This window comes from Scyliorhinus torazame, chromosome 9 (genome assembly GCF_047496885.1).
Source record: "Scyliorhinus torazame isolate Kashiwa2021f chromosome 9, sScyTor2.1, whole genome shotgun sequence".
Taxonomy (NCBI): Eukaryota; Metazoa; Chordata; class Chondrichthyes; order Carcharhiniformes; family Scyliorhinidae; genus Scyliorhinus; species Scyliorhinus torazame.
In genome coordinates, this window is record NC_092715.1 from 157988900 (window position 1) to 158008694 (window position 19795).

Sequence of the window (19795 nt, forward strand, 5' to 3'; positions counted from 1 at the left end):
ATGACTGCAGAATTCGGAGGTGCAGACGATTCTGTGTGTTCTAGTGCACGAGTCACAAAAGGTTGGCATGCAAGTACAGCAAGTTATTAAGAATGCTAATGGAAGGAAGGATGGACGGGGGATTTCAGAGCTGGCATCGGGTAGGGATTAGAAGAATGAGGGACCTGTTCATTGACGGGACGTTTGCGAGCTTAGGGGCGCTGGATGAGAAGTTTGGGCTACCCCCGGGAAACGCTTTCAGGTACATGCAAGTGAGGGCATTTGTGAGGCGGCACGTGAGGGAATTTCCGCTACTCCCGGCACAGGGGATTCAAGATAGGGTGATCTTGGGCGTATGGGTCGAGGAGGGCAAGGTGTCGGCGATATACCAGGAGATGAAAGAAGAGGGGGAGGCTTTGGTAGAGGAGCTGAAGGGTAAATGGGAGAAGGAGTTGGGGGAGGAGATTGAGGATGGGCTATGGGCTGATGCCCTAAGTAAGGTTAATTCCTCGTGTGCCAGGCTTAGCCTGATACAATTTAAGGTGGTTCATAGAGTGCATATGATGGGGGCGAGGCTGAGTAGGTTCTTTGGGGTGGAGGACAGATTTGGGAGGTGCTCAGGAAGTCCGGCGAACCATGTCCATATGTTTTGGTCATGCCCGGCACTGGAGGGGAGTTGCGGGAACAGTATCTAAGGTGGTGAAAGTCCGGGTCAAGCCAAGCTGGGGGCTAGCACTATTTGGAGTAGTGGACGAGCCGGGAGTGCAGGAGGCGAAAGAGGCCGGCATTCTGGCCTTTGCGTCCCTAGTATTCCGACGAAGGATCTTGCTAATATGGAAGGAGGCGAAGCCCCCCAGCGTGGAGACCTGGATAAATGATATGGCTGGGTTTATCAAGTTGGAAAGGATAAAGTTTGCCTTGAGAGGGTCTGCGCAGGGGTTCCACAGGTAGTGGCAACCGTTCCTAGACCATCTCGCGGAGCGTTAGATGAAGGTCGGACAGCAGCAGCAGCAACCATGGGGGGGGGTGGGGGGGGGGAAAGGGGGGTTCCTGTGGGGGGCATGTGAGCAAGAAAGCACATGAATGATCCGGAAACTGACATGTACGGGAAGAATCCAATGTATTTTATTGACTTGCCATGTTCATGTCTTGCCACGCGAGTTCTTTTTCTTTTCTTTGTTAGGGGGGGGGGGGGGGTTGTTTGTTTGGAAGGTGGAAAATATTGTTATTGAAAAATTCTTAATCAGAATTTTGAAAAAAGAATGCTAATGGAATGTTATCTTTTATTACGAGAGGAATTGAACATTAAATGTAAGGATGTTATGCATCAGTTATACAAGGCATTGTGGAACCACATCTCAAATACTTTGTGCAGTTATGATCTTATTATTTAAGGAAGGCTGTAAATGCATTGGAGGCGGTTCAGAGGTTTACTAGATTGAAACCTAGAATGAGCGGGTTGTGGAATGAGTAAAGGTTGGGCAGAATGGACTTGTTTCCACTGGAGTTTAGAAGAGTGAGGATGGACTTCCGGGTGCGGCGATGACCAGCTGAGTCGCACGTTTCGGCAGCTCCCTGTGAAACGGACTTTTGGGCTCTTGATAGGAGCCCCAACGGCAATTTTGACGGCTAAAAACACTGTGCGGTAAACCAGAAGGGAATCCCCCCTGGATACGGATGGAAAAAGGAGGAGAGAGTGGCCAGATTGCAGTGGATCCTTTAGAACAGCGGCAAGGAAGGCAAGCAAAAACCAAGATGGCGTCGGAAGGTGGCAGTTTAACATGGGGCCCTGAACAACAAGAGTTCTTGAAATGCTGTGTGGAAGAGATAAAAAAGGAAATGAAGAAAGAGCTGTTGGCCCCGATACTACAGGCGATCGAAGGGCTAAAGGAGGAACAAAAGACCCAGGAGCGGGAGCTTCGGGTCGTGAAGGCAAAGGCAGCCGAGAATGAGGACGATATACAGGGCCTGGTGGTGAAGACGGAGACGCAGGAGGCACATCAGAAACGATGTGTGGAAAGGTTGGAGGCACTGGAAAACAACGCAAGGAGGAACAACCTGAGGATTCTTGGTCTTCCTGAAGGTGTGGAGGGAGCGGACGCCGGGGCATATGTGAGCACGATGCTGCACTCGTTAATGGGAGCGGAGGCCCCGGCGGGTCCGTTGGAGGTGGAGGGAGCATACCGAGTGATGGCGCGAGGACCGAGAGCAGGAGAAATTCCCAGAGCCATAGTGGTGAGATTCCTCCGTTTTAAGGATAGAGAAATGGTCCTTAGATGGGCGATGAAAACTCGGAGCAGTAAATGGGAGAACGCGGTGATCCGCGTTTATCGAGACTGGAGTGCGGAGGTGGCGAGAAGGAGGGCGAGCTTTAATCGGGCCAAGGCGGTGCTTCATAAAAAGAAGATAAAATTTGGAATGCTGCAACCGGCAAGACTGTGGTTCACATATCGAGGGAGGCACCACTACTTTGAGACGGCGGATGAAGCGTGGACTTTTATTGTGGAAGAAAAACTGGAATGAGCGGGTTATTAAAAAGAACGTTCGAACAAAGTGGTGGGGCGAATGTGGGGGGCAAAGAGGGGTTTTATGTACTAATCCTGCGATGTGGTAACTTTTCTCTCTCCCACAGGTGGTGATGGGGGGAGGAGGGGAGGTGGAGGAGATGGGGCGTTGGCCATTGGGGGCGGGGCCAAGGGAGAAGCGCGGGCTTGGTTCCCGCGCTATGATAATCATGGCGGGAATAGAGAAGCAGGAAGGAGGGGGCGTCGCACGGTGCGAGCCGAGGTCACGGGGGGAAGCCGAGGTCAGCCAGAGTTTGCTGGCTTCTGGGAGCAACATGGGGGGAGTAATTACGCTAGCGGGGGATCTAGCGGGGGGGGGTGGGAGGGGGGAATTACTGGGTTGCTGCTGCTGGGGAGAGGGGGGAGCTGGTATGGGAGAGGATGGGCGGGGGGGCACCGCCTGGGGGAGATACAGCTTCGTGGGAACTGGGTGAGGAGCTGGAAAAAGGTGATGGCTAATCGACAAGGGGGGGGGGGGGGTAGGAAGCCCCCCAACTCGGCTGATCACGTGGAACGTGAGAGGGCTGAACGGGCCGATAAAGAGGGCACGGGTACTCGCACACCTGAAGAAACTTAAGGCAGATGTGGTTATGTTACAGGAAACGCACCTGAAACTGATAGACCAGGTTAGGCTACGCAAAGGATGGGTGGGGCAGGTGTTCCATTCGGGGCTAGATGCGAAAAACAGGGGGGTGGCTATATTAGTGGGGAAGCGGGTAATGTTCGAGGCAAAGACTATAGTGGCGGATAACGGGGGCAGATACGTGATGGTGAGTGGCAAACTACAGGGGGAGACGGTGGTTTTGGTAAACGTATATGCCCCGAACTGGGATGATGCCAATTTTATGAGCCGGATGCTAGGACGCATTCCGGACCTAGAGATGGGAAAGCTGATAATGGGGGGAGATTTTAATACGGTGTTGGAACCAGGGCTGGATAGGTCGAAGTCCAGGACTGGAAGGAGGCCGGCAGCAGCCAAGGTGCTTAGAGATTTTATGGAGCAGATGGGAGGTGTAGACCCGTGGAGATTTAGCAGACCTAGGAGTAAGGAGTTCTCGTTTTTCTCCTATGCCCATAAAGTCTACTCGCGAATAGACTTTTTTGTGCTGAGTAGGGCATTGATCCCGAAGGTGAGGGGAACGGAGTATACGGCTATAGCCATTTCGGATCACGCTCCACACTGGGTGGACTTGGAGATAGGGGAGGAAACAGGAGGGCGCCCACCCTGGAGAATGGACATGGGACTACTGGCAGATGAGGGTGTGTGTCTAAGGGTGAGGGGGTGCATTGAAAAGTACTTGGAACTCAATGATAATGGGGAGGTCCAGGTGGGAGTGGTCTGGGAGGCGTTGAAGGCGGTGGTTAGAGGGGAGCTGATATCAATAAGGGCACATAAAGGGAAGCAGGAGAGTAAGGAACGGGAGCGGTTGCTGCAAGAACTTTTGAGGGTAGACAGACAATATGCGGAAGCACCGGAGGAGGGACTGTACAGGGAAAGGCAAAGGCTACATGTAGAATTTGACTTGCTGACTACAGGCACTGCAGAGGCACAATGGAGGAAGGCATAGGGTGTACAGTACGAATATGGGGAGAAGGCGAGCAGGTTGCTGGCACACCAATTGAGGAAAAGGGGAGCAGCGAGGGAAATAGGGGGAGTGAGGGATGAGGAAGGAGAGATGGAGCGGGGAGCGGAGAGAGTGAATGGAGTGTTCAAGACATTTTATAAAGAATTATATGAAGCTCAACCCCCGGATGGGAGGGAGAGAATGATGGGCTTCTTGGATCGGCTGGAATTTCCCAAGGTGGAAGAGCAGGAAAGGGTGGGACTGGGAGCACAGATCGAGGTAGAAGAAGTGGTGAAAGGAATTAGGAGCATGCAGGCGGGAAAGGCCCCGGGACCGGATGGATTCCCAGTCGAATTCTATAGAAAATATGTGGACTTGCTCGCCCCGGTACTGACGAGGACCTTTAATGAGGCAAAGGAAAGGGGACAACTGCCCCCGACTATGTCTGAAGCAACGATATCGCTTCTCTTAAAGAAGGAAAAGGACCCGCTACAATGCGGGTCCTATAGACCTATTTCCCTCCTAAATGTAGATGCCAAGGTCCTGGCCAAGGTAATGGCAATGAGAATAGAGGAATGTGTCCCGGGGGTGGTCCACGAGGACCAAACTGAGTTTGTGAAGGGGAGACAGCTGAACACGAATATACGGAGGTTGTTAGGGGTAATGATGATGGCCCCACCAGAGGAAGAAACGGAGATAGTAGTGGCGATGGATGCCGAGAAAGCATTTGATAGAGTGGAGTGGGATTATTTGTGGGAGGTGTTGAGGAGATTTGGTTTTGGAGAGGGGTATGTTAGATGGGTGCAGCTGTTGTATAGGGCCCCAGTGGCGAGCGTGGTCACGAATGGACGGGGATCTGCATATTTTCGGCTCCATAGAGGGACAAGGCAGGGATGCCCTCTGTCCCCATTATTGTTTGCACTGGCGATTGAGCCCCTGGCGATAGCGTTGAGGGGTTCCAAGAAGTGGAGGGGAGTACTTAGGGGAGGAGAAGAGCACCGGGTATCTTTGTATGCGGGCGATTTGCTACTATACGTGGCGGACCCGGCGGAGGGGATGCCAGAAATAATGCGGATACTTGGGGAGTTTGGGGATTTTTCAGGGTATAAATTGAACATGGGGAAAAGTGAGTTGTTTGTGGTGCATCCAGGGGAGCAGAGTAGAGAAATAGAGGACCTACCGCTGAGGAAGGTAACAAGGGACTTTCGTTACCTGGGGATCCAGATAGCTAAGAATTGGGGCACATTGCATAGGTTAAATTTAACGCGGTTGGTGGAACAGATGGAGGAGGATTTCAAGAGATGGGATATGGTATCCCTGTCAATGGCAGGGAGGGTGCAGGCGGTTAAGATGGTGGTCCTCCCGAGATTCCTCTTTGTGTTTCAGTGCCTCCCGGTGGTGATCACAAAGGCTTTTTTTAAAAGGATTGAAAAGAGCATCATGGGTTTTGTGTGGGCCGGGAAGACCCCGAGAGTGAGGAAGGGATTCTTACAGCGTAGCAGGGATAGGGGGGGGCTGGCACTACCGAGCCTAAGTGAGTATTATTGGGCCGCTAATATTTCAATGGTGAGTAAGTGGATGGGAGAGGAGGAGGGAGCGGCGTGGAAGAGATTAGAGAGGGTGTCCTGTAGGGGGACTAGCCTACAGGCTATGGTGACAGCCCCATTGCCGTTCTCACCGAGGAACTACACCACAAGCCCGGTGGTGGTGGCTACACTGAAGATTTGGGGACAGTGGAGACGGCATAGGGGAAAGACTGGAGCCTTGGGGGGGTCCCCGATAAGAAACAACCATAGGTTTGCCCCGGGGGGAATGGATGGGGGATATGGAATGTGGCAAAGAGCAGGAATAACGCAACTGAAAGATCTGTTTGTGGATGGGAAGTTCGCGAGTCTGGGAGCGCTGACCGAGAAATATGGGTTGCCCCAAGGGAATGCATTCAGGTATATGCAACTGAGGGCTTTTGCGAGGCAACAGGTGAGGGAGTTCCCGCAGCTCCCGACACAAGAGGTGCAGGACAGAGTGATCTCAAAGACATGGGTGGGGGGTGGTAAGGTATCAGATATATATAGGGAAATGAGGGACGAAGGGGAGACTATGGTAGATGAACTAAAAGGGAAATGGGAAGAAGAGCTGGGGGAGGAGATCGAGGAGGGGCTGTGGGCAGATGCCCTAAGCAGGGTAAACTCGTCGTCCTCGTGTGCCAGGCTAAGCCTGATTCAGTTTAAGGTATTACACAGGGCACATATGACTGGAGCACGGCTCAGTAAATTTTTTGGGGTGGAGGATAGGTGTGCGAGGTGCTCGAGAAGTCCAGCGAATCATACCCATATGTTTTGGTCATGCCCGGCACTACAGAGGTATTGAATGGGGGTGACAAAGGTGCTTTCAAAAGTAGTAGGAGTCCGGGTCGAACCAAGCTGGGGGTTGGCTATATTTGGGGTTGCACAAGAGCCGGGAGTGCAGGAGGCGAGAGAGGCCGATGTTTTGGCCTTTGCGTCCCTAGTAGCCCGGCGCAGGATATTGCTAATGTGGAAAGAAGCCAAGCCCCCGGGGGTGGAGACCTGGATAAATGACATGGCGGGGTTTATAAAGCTAGAGCGGATTAAGTTCGTCCTAAGGGGGTCGGCTCAAGGGTTCACCAGGCGGTGGCAACCGTTCGTCGAATACCTCGCAGAAAGATAGACGGAATGGGAAAAAGAAGGCAGCAGCAGCAGCCCAGGATCGGGGGGGGGGGGGGGGGGGGGGGGCGGAACCAGAAGGACTCTCAGGGTTGTTAATATATACTGTATAGTATGTATAGGTCGTTGCTACAGATAATTATATATTGGACTGTTAAATTATATTTTTGGAGAGTGTTACTTGTGACAAGGCAGTTGCCAATTGGGCTAGTTTTCATTTTTGTTATTTATTATTTATTCATTTTTTGTTTATAAAATAGGTCATTGTTATTTGTGTTGTTATAATATTGTGTAAAGGATGCACAATGTACTGTGTTGGTTGACCAAAAATTTTCAATAAAATATTTAATAAAAAAAAGAGTGAGGATGACTTGATTGAAAAGGTGGCGGAGGTAAGGTCATTGAATATTTTTACGGTGGAGGTACGATAGATTCTGTTTAGGCAATGGAATCATAGTCAGGGATAGATGGGAATATAGAATTCGGAACACGAACAGATCAGGCATGGTCTTTTGAATAGGGGAGAAGGTGTGAGGGGCCAAATGGCCTATTTCTGCTCCTATTTCCCATGTTCATAAAGTTAGTGTTTTGAGTCCAATATGACTCTTCTTTGGAATTAAGAGAGGTAGAAATGTTATGGATGGGTTTTATGCTATTGAAAATGTGGACATGGTCAAGTCGAACAAAAGGGAAGGTCAGGGATAGGTTACAGAGTGGGAGAGAGATTAAATACCAAAGATGTCATGGAACAAAAGGCAAGGGAGTGGTAATAGTAGTCGTAAAGAAACAAAGAATTGATTCCGAGTATGTGTTAAAAACAGAATAAATATCAACTCTGCCTGGAAGCAAAGATTGCGGGCCTTGTCTGTGAAGTGGAGATTTAGGATGAAATGCCCAATTGTAACTTATTAAAAGCAAATTACTGCGGATACTGGAATCTGAAACCAAAGAGAAAATGCTGGAAAATCTCAGCAGGTCTGGCAGCATCTGTACGGAGGGAAAAGAGCGAACGTTTCGAGTCCAGATGACCCTTTGGTGTAACTTCTTATTGTCCAGTGGGTACACTTAGACATGATAAATAATATGCACTGAGTTATGTAGTGACAGTTCCTAATGGGTATAACATAATTTTGTAAAATGATGCTGCAAATTAAGTTTATACTGTATCAGTGCTTTGCTTATCTTTTCATATGGAAATAGGATATAAAGTCAGTGATGTGGAAAAAACTATGGAACCACTATTCACGCTGAAGTATTTTGAGATCCGCTTATATTCAGCAATTTTTTGGGACAAATGCTCAGTTATAATTGTACAAAAATAAACTTTACATTAATGTACAATGAAGGGAACAAAAATAACGTCTAGACTTGATTTGGAATTTATTTGGCCACTAAGTTAGTTTAGCACAAAGCAGCTCTGAAAATGTGTTTAAAAATAATTTCACCATCAGTACTCATTTCGAAAATCAAACCATTACAAAGAACTATTAGTATTCACATTATTGCCTCCTTTTTATTTAACCTTATTCAACCTTAATTGTTAATGTTTTAAAAGGGCCCTGGTACGGAACCATTTTCTTAAAATATTGATTCAATTCCGGGAAACAATCTTACATTGTTTTATTTTTATACAAGTACAAAAATCTCTTCAAATAAAATTAACTTGTGCAATCATATTTGCTTTATACATGAATCATGTGCTTCTATAAAAAACATTAAACTGGAATACCAAAACATCCTCATTAAAGTACAAAAATGAAAACATGTAGAACACTTAAGAACATTTAGACCACAACACCATAGGGACAGAAATTTAGCATGTTTGAAACACTAGCATAAAATGGTTATATTCACTGCACATGGAAAATAACAGTATCCTTATCCAATCGGGGACACCTGAAACCCAATAATTATTTTCTTTAGTGCAATTTTATTTTTTAATTTTACAATTAAAAAAATAAAGTTAGGGTACCTAATTATTTTTTTCCAATTAAGCGGAAATTTAGCATGGTCATTCCACCTAACCTGCACATCTTTGGGCTATGGGGGTGAGACCCACGCAGACACGGGGAGAATGTGCAAACTCCACATGGACAGTGACCCGGGGGCCGGGATCGAACCCGGGTCCTCGGCGAGGTGAGGCAGCAGTGCCAACCTTTAATTTGACATTGTCACTTATGTGGAGCAATTGCACAGTAAGGAGCACATTTAACGTCCTCATTAAGTTTGCAGTAAGGTTAAAATATACCAGTGAGATTACTACAAGGGCCAATCTACCAGCCACATCCCGCTGGAATCGGAGTGGGACGAGGCCGGTAGAGTACGGGAGAGGCCTCCCTCGGGCTTTCTGACAGCCATTGCACCTCGCAAGATCGAACCAGATCTCGTGAGGTGCCGCGCTCAGGATCCCGCCCACAATGGGCGTGGCCCAGTCTCGCACAGCTAATTGGGTTTAAGAACCCACTTAACTGTGCTGACACAGGATCTAACTGGCTGCCATCATCTATCGGCCTCCCCAGAGACCCCAGCCGGGCGAAGATTTACTGGGTCCACACAAACTTGGACCAAGCAGAACAGCATCTGGGTGTTCTCCCAGGCCATTGGAGGCCCCTGGGTGGTCAGGGACAGGGCAATGTGGCACCCTGGTTCTCCCCCGGCACCAGGCACATTGGCACTGCCAAGGTGCCGGGGTGGTCGGTCAGGCTGGCAGGAGCTCTCCCAGGATGCCAGAGTGTAGGTACCAGGGTGGCACTGCCAAGGGTCAGGGCCTGAGGCCGCCATGTCCATGAAAGGAGGGATGAAGGAGGGGTGTGAAGGGTGGGTGAAATATGGGTATGAAGGCACCTCCCAAAGGTTGGGAGGTGAAGGGTGGGTGTCCTGGAATTGGGGGGGGGGGTGGCTTGAAAGGGGCTTAGGAAGGCCTGAAAAGGGGGGAGGGCTTCAGTGATCCCTTGACGGGATGTCCTCACTTGGGGAGGTGGAGGGGTAGTGCCCATGTGTGTGGGGTGTGACATTGCCTGTGGGTGGGGGTTGGGGCTGGGGGGGGGCACCTTTCAAAATTGTGGCTCAATCTCTGAGAAGCCAGTCTGGACAGTGAGTTCAGCTCCTCAGTGATGGAAAACATTCTAAGTGTGGGCGAGCCCGGAGGGAAGCACCCAGGGCATGAAACAGTGACTACGTGTGGTTAGATAGTGATGGGGAACTCGCCGACAGAGCCGGTGGGAAACCCGCAGCCAACCCCTCCTGAAATGACACCTACATAAGACCGCATCCCATATCTTTTTTAAAAATAAATTTAGAGTACCCTATTTCTTTTTCATTAAGGGGCAATTTAGTGTGGCCAATCCACCTGCCCTGCACATGTTTGGGTTGTGGGGGTGAAACCCATGCAGATATGGGGAGAATGTGCAAACTCCACATGACAGTGACCTGATGCTAGGATCGAACACGAGTCCTCAGCATCGTGAGGCAGCAGTGCTAACCACTGCACCACCGTGCCACTCACCATATCTTTTTTTTAAGTTCTGTGCTTAGGGTGAGGAATGTTGATACCAGGAAGTGGATCAGTGCTACCATCAAGCACTCCCAGGGGTCAGGTAAAGCACCACCAATGGAGATCAAAGTTCCCCTGTTCTATTTCACTGAGGTGCCTCAGCACTAACCTCAGAACAGCATCCCTGCTACAATAGTATACCCTTTTTCCCCCATTATCCACTGCTGAACAAAACTGCCAATTAACATTAAATTCAGGGCTGTTTTATGCTGGAGACCTATGTTTAATGGAACGGAAATAATTTTACTCAAGTTTAGTCCAGCTAATCCAGTAAACAGGATACATTAATTTCTCATGTTTGGATTGGATTTTTCTGGGGAAGTGAGGGGTTGAAGAGATACTGGGAGGTGGTATTCAGGACCTTATCGAGGGTAGTAGAGGTTGAGGTGAAGCCAGACCATATGATGACGATCTTCAGGGTGATGGAGGTGCCAGAGCTGCTGGAGGGGAAGAGGGCCGATATTGTGGCCTTCACCTCTCTGATTGCCCGGCGACAGATTCTTTTGAATTGGAAGTCGGTTGCGCCAGCAGAGGTCGCAGCTTGGTTGGGGGATTTATATGAGTTTCTCTGGTTGGAGAAGATCAAATTTGCCTTAAGTGGGTCAGAATTTAGAGTACCCTTAGAGGTACGATGGAGGTCATTTATGGCAATATTTGAGGAACAGTCTTCGGGGCCCCCCCCCGAAGACTGTTCCTCAAATATTGCCATAAATGGGGGGGGGGGGGCGATTGAAAGGGTGAAAATTTACAAACTGTATACTTTGCTTTGATTGGATGCAGAATTGATGTTATTGTGTTTGGAATTAAATATCTTCTTTAAAAAATGGATTGGTGCAGCACAATGGTGCAGTGGTTAGCACTGCTGTCTCACGGCACCGAGGACACGGATTCGATCCTGACCCCAGGTCACTGTTTGTGTGGAGTTTGCACATTCTCCCCAAATAGGTAGGTAGATTGGTCACGCTATATTGTCCCTTAATTTGAATTTTTAAAAATTGGGTACACTAACCTTATTTTAAAAAATGTTTGGATTGAATGAGTCCTATATAAAAAGGTCAGAGTCTAATTAAAATACACCACTCCGTTTCCCTTCACATAGCTTATTATGGGTACAATACAGTTTTTGTCAGACAATGGAATGGGGACAGGTAACCAGTCAACCGACAAAGCAAAACAGACAAAAGTAAGAGAACATAGTCATATAATACACTTCACAGGCATTGAATTAGTTTGACCTGAACCAATTTCCACAAAAAAAAGATAAATAGCCAGTTAGGTTATTTTAGTGGTGTCTGTAGTGGGAGAAATGTTGGCCAGGACAGAACTCCCTTGCCTATTTTTCAATGGTGTCATGAGACCGTTAAAACAACTATGTGAATATGCAGATGGGGTTTCATTTTTATGCCTCATCCAAAAGTTTGTATCACCAATAATGAGCAATACAGCGCTACAGTAACAGTTTTAATTATAGGCTCAAGTCCTGGAATGAGATTCCAATGCACCGCCTTCTGGAAGTAAATTTTGTCTTTAATGCTTGTGTAGCAAATTGGCAGAGCTATTTGCACACTCATTTCCCGTAACAGCCTCCCCGAACAGGCGCCGGAATGTGGCGACTAGGGGCTTTTCACACTAACTTCATTGAAGCCTACTTGTGACAATAAGCGATTTTCATTTCATTTTCATTTCAGAGACCATTTAGTTGAATGGGAATGAAAATTGGTCAGTTTCTATAATGGATGGGTAATTCGTCCCACTTCCCTTAGTTTATTTACAAAATAGTGGTAATCCATCCCACTGGTTTATCCGCCAAGCAGTGCAGACAAAAATGACCCCCCTCTAAGGCAGAAGCAAATATAATACCAATTATGCCAAGTAGACAGTATTAATAAATGTAGTTTTAGCACTTGCATTTTTGGAACATGAGACAGATTGTGAAGTGACCAGTCATTCAGAACTTGTGAAATTCATTAACCCATCCACTAGTTAAGGGCAGATATTTAAAAGCATAACCTAAAATGGTTGTGCAAAATAAATCCTGCACTTTTAAAGTAAATTCAACTCTGCTTTCAAAACAATGTTATGAAAAGCTGCATTGGAGTGCTATTTATCATTCAAATTAAGCATGTTTAAATTTTCACAAATAAGCAACAACTGTATTTATATAGTGTCATTAATGGACTAAAATGTGCCCATGCCTTTCACAGAAGGATTATAAACCAAATTTGACACCGAGTGACGGAAAGCAATCTTAAAACAGAGGTAGGTTTTAAAGAGCATCTTTCAGAAAGAAAGAAAGACAGACAGGTAAAGAGGTTTTTTGGGGGGAGGGGGAGAGATTCCAGAGCTCAAGGCCTTGACAGCTGAAGAAAGGCATGGTCACCAATGATAAAGCAATTAAAATTGGGAATGCTCAAAAAAACAGGAGCACAGATATCTTCAGGTGCACGCTGGTGGATATTACAGGGATAGGGAGGAGGGAGGGGGGGGGGGGGACACTGATATTTGAAAACCAGGGCCAGAATTGAAAATCAAGACATTGTCAGTCAATATAGATCAGCAAGCGCAGGGATGATAGGTAAGTGAGACTTGCTGCTAATTTCTGGATGACCTGAACATTATGGATGATAGAACATAGTTGGTCTGGCCAAGCATTGGAATTGTCACATCAAGAGGTAACAAAGGCATGTTTTCAGTAGCAGATGAGCTGAGGTGGGAAGAGAAAGGGAAGAGTCAGGCAATGTTACTGAGGTGGAATTAGATGGTCTTAGTGATGGAATGGATTAGTTCAGTAAGTGCTTTACCGGTTCATTGGCTGAAGTTTTACTCCCATTACATAGTCCCCCTCCCCAAGAAATAATAATGGACTATTATCCGCGCATTCTAGTCTTCATTCAGATACATATGTAATTAACATCCTGCAGTCTTCTGATAATGCTATGTGAAAAGGTTAGAAGCAAAACTACAGAACTACTTTTTTGTGCCATTACACATTAGAGGGGATCGAGTCAATGTAGTCAGCTGGAGGAATGCACTATAGGAATGTAGGTCTCTCAGCAACTGTTCAGAATCCATTACATGGATATTTGGAATAAGTATCCCTGTGATACAATCATGCTTAATGGAGCAAACCCACACTTATAAGTTCATTTCCCAAGCCAAACTAGGAATAAGCTTGTATGGTTCCAGTACAAGAAAGAACAGTGCAAGATTCACAATCAGCAAATTTTGAGCTACATATTTAAGTCCAGAGATTTTCTGGTCATTTCAATTGAATCCGTGGGGACAGAGTTTACGCTGCTACTGAAACTCGAGCGCCTCATGGACACCTGTGTAGCAGTAATCTGCCGCAACTCTTTGCGGGATAACCTTACAGGAGTAATAATATGAAGCTGTGATGGCTTTTCAGTCTGAGATAGCTTGGTTGATGAAGCGTGGGCATTTGCTGGCTGTGCTTCATCTGCCACTTCTGAACTGAACTCTTGCTCATGGATCATTCTTGTGGAGTCTTGTGCCATTTCAGAAATTTCTTTCAAAAATTTCTGTTTTTTGTGTGCTCCAGATGTGGCTGGAGAACTGATATTTTCTTCTTCAATACTTTTAGATGCTCTTGAAGCCCATTTTTGTTCCTTTATATAACCTTCTGCTCCTGTTTGGCTTAATACTGTATCACCAGTATCTGCAATCAAATTAATTTTTAAGTATTACATTATCTTATAATATTGTTTGTTAACCAGCAGAATATTAATAGTGAAGCTAATTTTCCATTTCTGGTGCATGTCCTGGCTAAAGAGCATGTGTTAAATCCGTTTGAATAATGTGTTAATTGCACCAAAATTACTTGGTCAGGTTATTTGCATTATTACCTCACAGATCTGCGTGCAGAGCAGGCCATGGAAAGGATCACTGTACAGTAGCAGAGGAACTTTGATGCAAGTGACAATGTAAAGTGAGGGGACAAATAATTGGGAACGCCAAAAAATTCTTAAAGCCTCAATCCATCAACCATATTTACCAAGACTGAAACAATAGAGGATGGAAAAGTGACAGTCAGAAATGAAGGCAAATAAAACAGCATTCAAAATAGAGTGCTAAGTGGTAGTAATTTCCAAGCCAAACAAGTGCCAGGCAATAACCATCTCCAAATAAAGCGTTTAATACCCCATTCCCCACCTCGTCATTCAGCAAAATTATAATCGCTGAATCACCCACCATTAATATCCTGATGCTAACCATTGACCCAAAATTTATTCAGACCAGCCATGTAAAATATTGTGGCTAAAAGAGCTGATCAGAGACTGGGTATTCTCAGGCAAGCAATTATTCTCCAGTCTCTCCAAAGCCAGCCCACCATCTACAAGGGACATGCCTGGGTCCAGCTCTCAAGAAGCTCGACATCATCCAGGGCAAAGCAGCTGCTTAATCATCACCACCAGCTTAAATATTCACTTCCTCCATCCCCATGAGCAAATTCAAAACATTTATACAGTTGATGCTGTATTCTGCAGTTGGCTCTTCTCACCAAACCCAGCAACAAAAAAAACTTCTCAAAGCCATTGCCAGGTGGATCTGAAAGAGCTTGCACTAATGGTAAATATCAATCTGATAAACGTAGTCAATCAAAGTTCTGGATGGCAACCTCACTCAGATGCCATCTTCCATGCAGTACTATATAAAGCATTACAGGCTTCTGAAGAAGTATAATAGTTAGTCAGGTCCTTGCAAGTATCTATGGCACCAGGCTTGCTGCTAAAATGGAGTCTCAGTCTGTAATAATTATTTGTCAAAGGGTGGTGTGGTCACCTCTGTATGCATTCAGTGATAGCAAGTGGCCTGTGAGCATCATCATCCACCTGCCTTTCCATTTGAGTGGGGGATTGGGGGGGTGGGGGGGGGGGGGGATCTGCCTCTTCTCTCCAGCATCTCTAGCACCCAAACTGACTCTCAAATACATACAGCTGAACTAAGGACCTTCCTACCAGTGTTATTAAAGGTCATTCAACCTTTAGTTAAGGAGCTTTCGATCATCTTTTTGCTGCTGCAGTTAGTGGAAGTACTGTGTCATTCTGGGAGCTGATTGTTCTTTCAGAAGGGACTGGTGCTCAGCCTTTTGAAGGAATGGTGTTTGTTTTTTAAAAAAAATGTTTATTCAAAATTTTTCCAATAAATTTTTCCAAAACACTCCAGAAAGGAAAGATAATATACAAAAGAGAAATACAAAGGGCATTATGCCAACACACAAATCAACTTAATCCTCTAACCATTAAACTATCTAACAAACTAAGAACAAAAATGGGGCAAACGCCCCTTACATAAACCAAAACAACCCCCCACCCCCCGCCCTGCGAGTTGCTGCTGCCATTGACCTCCACCTAACGTTCCGCGAGAAAGTCTAGGAACGGTTGCCACCGCCTGGAGAACCCCTGCACAGACCCTCTCAAGGCAAACTTCATCTTCTCCAACCTGAGAAACCCCGCCATGTCACTGATCCAAGCCTCCACACTTGGGGGCTTCATGTCCCTCCACATTAGTAAGATCCTTCTCCGGGCTACCAAAGAGGCAAAGGCCAAAACTCCGGCCTCTTTCGGCTCCTGCACTCCCGGCTCGTCTGACACCCCAAATATTGCTATCCCCCACCTCGGTTTTACCCAAGTATCCAAGACTCTGGACGTAGCAGAGGACAGTAGAGCAGAACTGCTGATTGGCTATTGCGGGGGAAATTTGCATACACCCGTTGTGCTCATCCTAACTTGAAGGTGTACCTGAGCAAGAGACCCAAGCTGTTCAAGTGGAGACAAGCATCCAGCAGAGGGCAGTAGAGCAGAGCTGCTGATTGGCTGTTGCGGGGAAATTTGCATACATCCGTTGTGCTCACCCTAACTTGAAGGTGGTTTGTGGAGGAGCTGTTGTCAAGTGACACTTAATAACATAAGAACTAGGAACAGGAGTAGGCCATCTGGCCCCTCGAGCCTGCTCCGCCATTCAATGAGATCATGGCTGATCTTTGTGGACTCAGCTCCACTCTCCGGCCCGTACACCATATCCCCGAATCCCTTTATTCTTTAGAAAGGCATATCTTTTTCTTAAAAACGTTTAAAGAAGGAGCCTCAACTGCTTCACTGGGCAAGGAATTCCAGAGATTCACAACCCTTTGGGTGAAGAAGTTCCTCCTACACTCGGTCCTAAATCTACTTCCCCTTATTTTGAGGCTATGCCCCCTAGTTCTGCTTTCCCCAACCAGTGGAAACAACCTGCCCGCATCTATCCTATCTATTCCCTTCATAATTTTATATGTTTCAATAAGATCCCCCCCGCATCCTTCTAAACTCCAATGAGTACAGTCCCAGTCTACTCAACCTCTCGTCATAATCTAATCCCCTCAACTCTGGGATCAACCTAGTGAATCTCCTCTGCACTCCCTCCAATGCCAATATGTCCTTTCTCAGGTAAGGAGACCAAAACTGAACACAATACTCCAGATGTGGCCTCACCAACACCTTATACAATTGCAGCATAACCTCCCTAGTCTTGAACTCCATCCCTCTAGCAATGAAAGACAAAACTCGATTAGCCTTCTTAATCACCTGTTGCACATGCACACCAACTTTTTGCGACTCGTGCACCAGCACACCCAGGTCCCTCTGCACAGCAGCATGTTTTAACATCTTACCATTTAAATAATAATCCATTCTGCTGTTATTCCTCCCAAAATGGATAGCCTCACACTTGGCAACATTGAATTCCATTTGCCAGACCCTAGCCCATTCACCTAACCTATCCAAATCCTTCTGCAGACTTCCGGTAGCCTCTGCACTTTTTGCTTTACCACTCATCTTAGTGTTGTCTGCAAACTTTGCCACATTGCACTTGGTCCCCAACTCCAAATCATCTATGTAAATTGTGAACAACTGCGGGCCCAACACTGATCCTTGAGGGACCCCACTAGTTACAGGTTGCCAACCAGAGAAACACCCATTTATCCCCACTCTCTGCTTTCTGTTAGTTAACCAATCCTCTACCCATGCTACTACTTTACCCGCAATGCCATGCATCTTTAGTTTATGCAGCAACCTTTTGTGTGGCACCTTGTCAAAAGCTTTCTGGAAATCCAGATATACCACATCCATTGGCTCTCCGTTATCTACTGCACTGGTAACGTCCTCAAAAAATTCTACCAAATTAGTCAGACACGACCTACCCTTTATGAATCCACGCTGCGTCTGCCCAATGGGACAATTTCCCTCCAGGTGCCCCGCTATTTCCTCCTTAATGATAGATTCCAGCATTTTCCCTACAACCGAAGTTAAGCTTACCGGCCTATAATTACCCGCTTTCTGCCGACCTCCTTTTTTAAACAGTGGTGTCACGTTTGCTACTTTCCAATCCTCTGGGACCACCCCAGAGTCTAGTGAATTTTGATAAATTATCACTAGTGCGTTCACAATTTCCCTAGCCATCTCTTTTAACACTCTGGGATGCATCCCGTCAGGGCCAGGAGACTTGTCCACCTTTAGCCACATTAGCTTTCCCAATACTGCCTCCTTAGTGATTACAATCATCTCCAGGTCCTCACCTATCATATCTTTATTTCCATCAGTCACTGGCATGTTATTTGTGTCTTCCACTGTGAAGACTGACCCAAAAAACCTGTTCAGCTCCTCAGCCATTTCCCCGTCTCCTATTATTAAATCTCCCTTCTCATCTTCCAAAGGACCAATATTTACCTTAGCCACTCTTTTTGTCTTATATATTTGTAGAAGCTTTTACTATCTGCTTTTATGTTCTGAGCAAGTTTACTTTCATAGTCTACCTTACTCTTCTTCATAGCTTTTTTAGTAGCTTTCTGTTGTCCCCTAAAGACTTCCCAGTCCTCTAGTCTCCCACTAATTTTTGCCACTTTGTATGTTTTTTCCTTCAATTTGATACTCTCCCTCACCTCCTTAGATATCCACGGTCGATTTTAAACCCAAAACACTTCTTCAGTGTTTCCCTCCCTACCCCCTCCTCTAACCAAAAAAAAAAAACAACCGCTGTAAAGATCAAGAGGAAAGCTCGAGGACAGGTAGAAGTAGAAAGAAGTTGAACCGTGACGTCACAGCCTGCAGGTAAGGGAATGGCTGGTGACTGGTAAGTAGTTTTTCTTTTATTTTCCCTCAGGTATTATTGTGCGGGGCACAGAGGTTGCTGAGTGAGTGCTTGCTGAGAAGGGGAGTGAATAACAGGTAAGCTCTTTCTTTCTTTTTCTTTTTTTATCTAGAGGGGATGGCAGGGAAGGTAGTGCAATGTTCCTCCTGCAGAATGTTTGAGGTGAGGGACGCCGTCAGTGTCCCTGCTGATTTCATCTGTGGGAAGTGCACCCATCTCCAGTTCCGCAGAAACCGCGTTAGGGAACTGGAGCTGGATGAACTTCGGATCATTCGGGAGGCAGAGGTGGTCATAGGTAGAAGCTTCAGGGACGTAGTTACTCGAAGAATAAAGATAGATGGGTGACGGTGAGAGGGGCTGGGAAGAAGCAGTCAGTACAGGGATCCCCTGTGGTCGTTCCCCTTAGTAACAAGTATATCGCTTTAGATACTGTTGGGGGGGGGGGGGGGGGGGGGGGGGGGGGGGTGATTTACCAGGGGTAAGCCATGGGGTACAGGTCTCTGGCACAGAGTCTGTCCCTGTTGCTCAGAAGGGAAGGGTGGAGAGGAGTAGAGCATTAGTCATTGGAGACTCCATAGTTAGGGGGATAGATAGGAGATTCTGTGGGAACGAGAGAGACTCGTGGTTGGTGTGTTGCCTCCCAGGTGCGAGGGTACGTGATGTCTCGGATCGTGTTTTTCGGGATCTTTAAGGGGGAGGGGGAGCAGCCCCAAGTCGTGGTCCACATAGGTACCAACGACACAGGTAGGAAAGGGATAGGGAAGTAAGGCAGAAATTCAGGGAGCTAGGGTGGAAACTTAGATCTAGGACAAACAGAGATATTATCTCTGGGTTGTTACCCATGCCACTTGATAGCGAGACGAGGAATAGGGAGAGAGAGGAGTTGAACACGTGGCTACAGGGATGGTGCAGGAGGGAGGGTTTCAGACTTCTGGATAATTGGGGCTCATTCTGGGGTCGGTGGGACCTCTACAAACGGGATGGTCTACACCTGGACCAGAGGCGTACCAATATCCTGGGGGGGGGGGGGGGAAATTTGTTAATGCTCTTCGGGAGGGTTTAAACTAGTTCAGCAGGGGCTTGGGAACCTGAATTGTAGCTCCAGTTTACAGTAGGTTGAGAGTAGTGAGGTCATGAGTAAAGTTTCAAAGTTGCAGGAGTGTACCGGCAGGCAGGAAGGTGGTTTGAAGTGTGTCTTCTTCAATGCCAGGAGCATCCGGAATAAGGTGGGTGAAGTTGCGGCATGGGTTGGTACCTGGGACTTCGATGTTGTGGCCATTTTGGGGACATGGATAGAGCAGGGACAGGAAT

At 46.9% G+C, this 19795-nt stretch overlaps 1 protein-coding gene across 2 annotated transcripts in view; it reads right to left on the reverse strand.

Annotated features, from left to right (window-relative positions):
- Nucleotides 1-11061: 11061 nt before the first annotated feature.
- Nucleotides 11062-19795, reverse strand: part of LOC140429541 (kinesin-like protein KIF27) — a 187551-nt gene continuing 178817 nt past the window's right edge. For both annotated transcript variants that reach the window (XM_072516669.1, XM_072516670.1), the window contains one exon: nt 11062-14018. In XM_072516669.1, the coding sequence (XP_072372770.1) occupies nt 13573-14018 (446 nt within the window). In that variant the 3' untranslated portion in view covers nt 11062-13572. The remainder of the gene's footprint in view (nt 14019-19795) is intronic.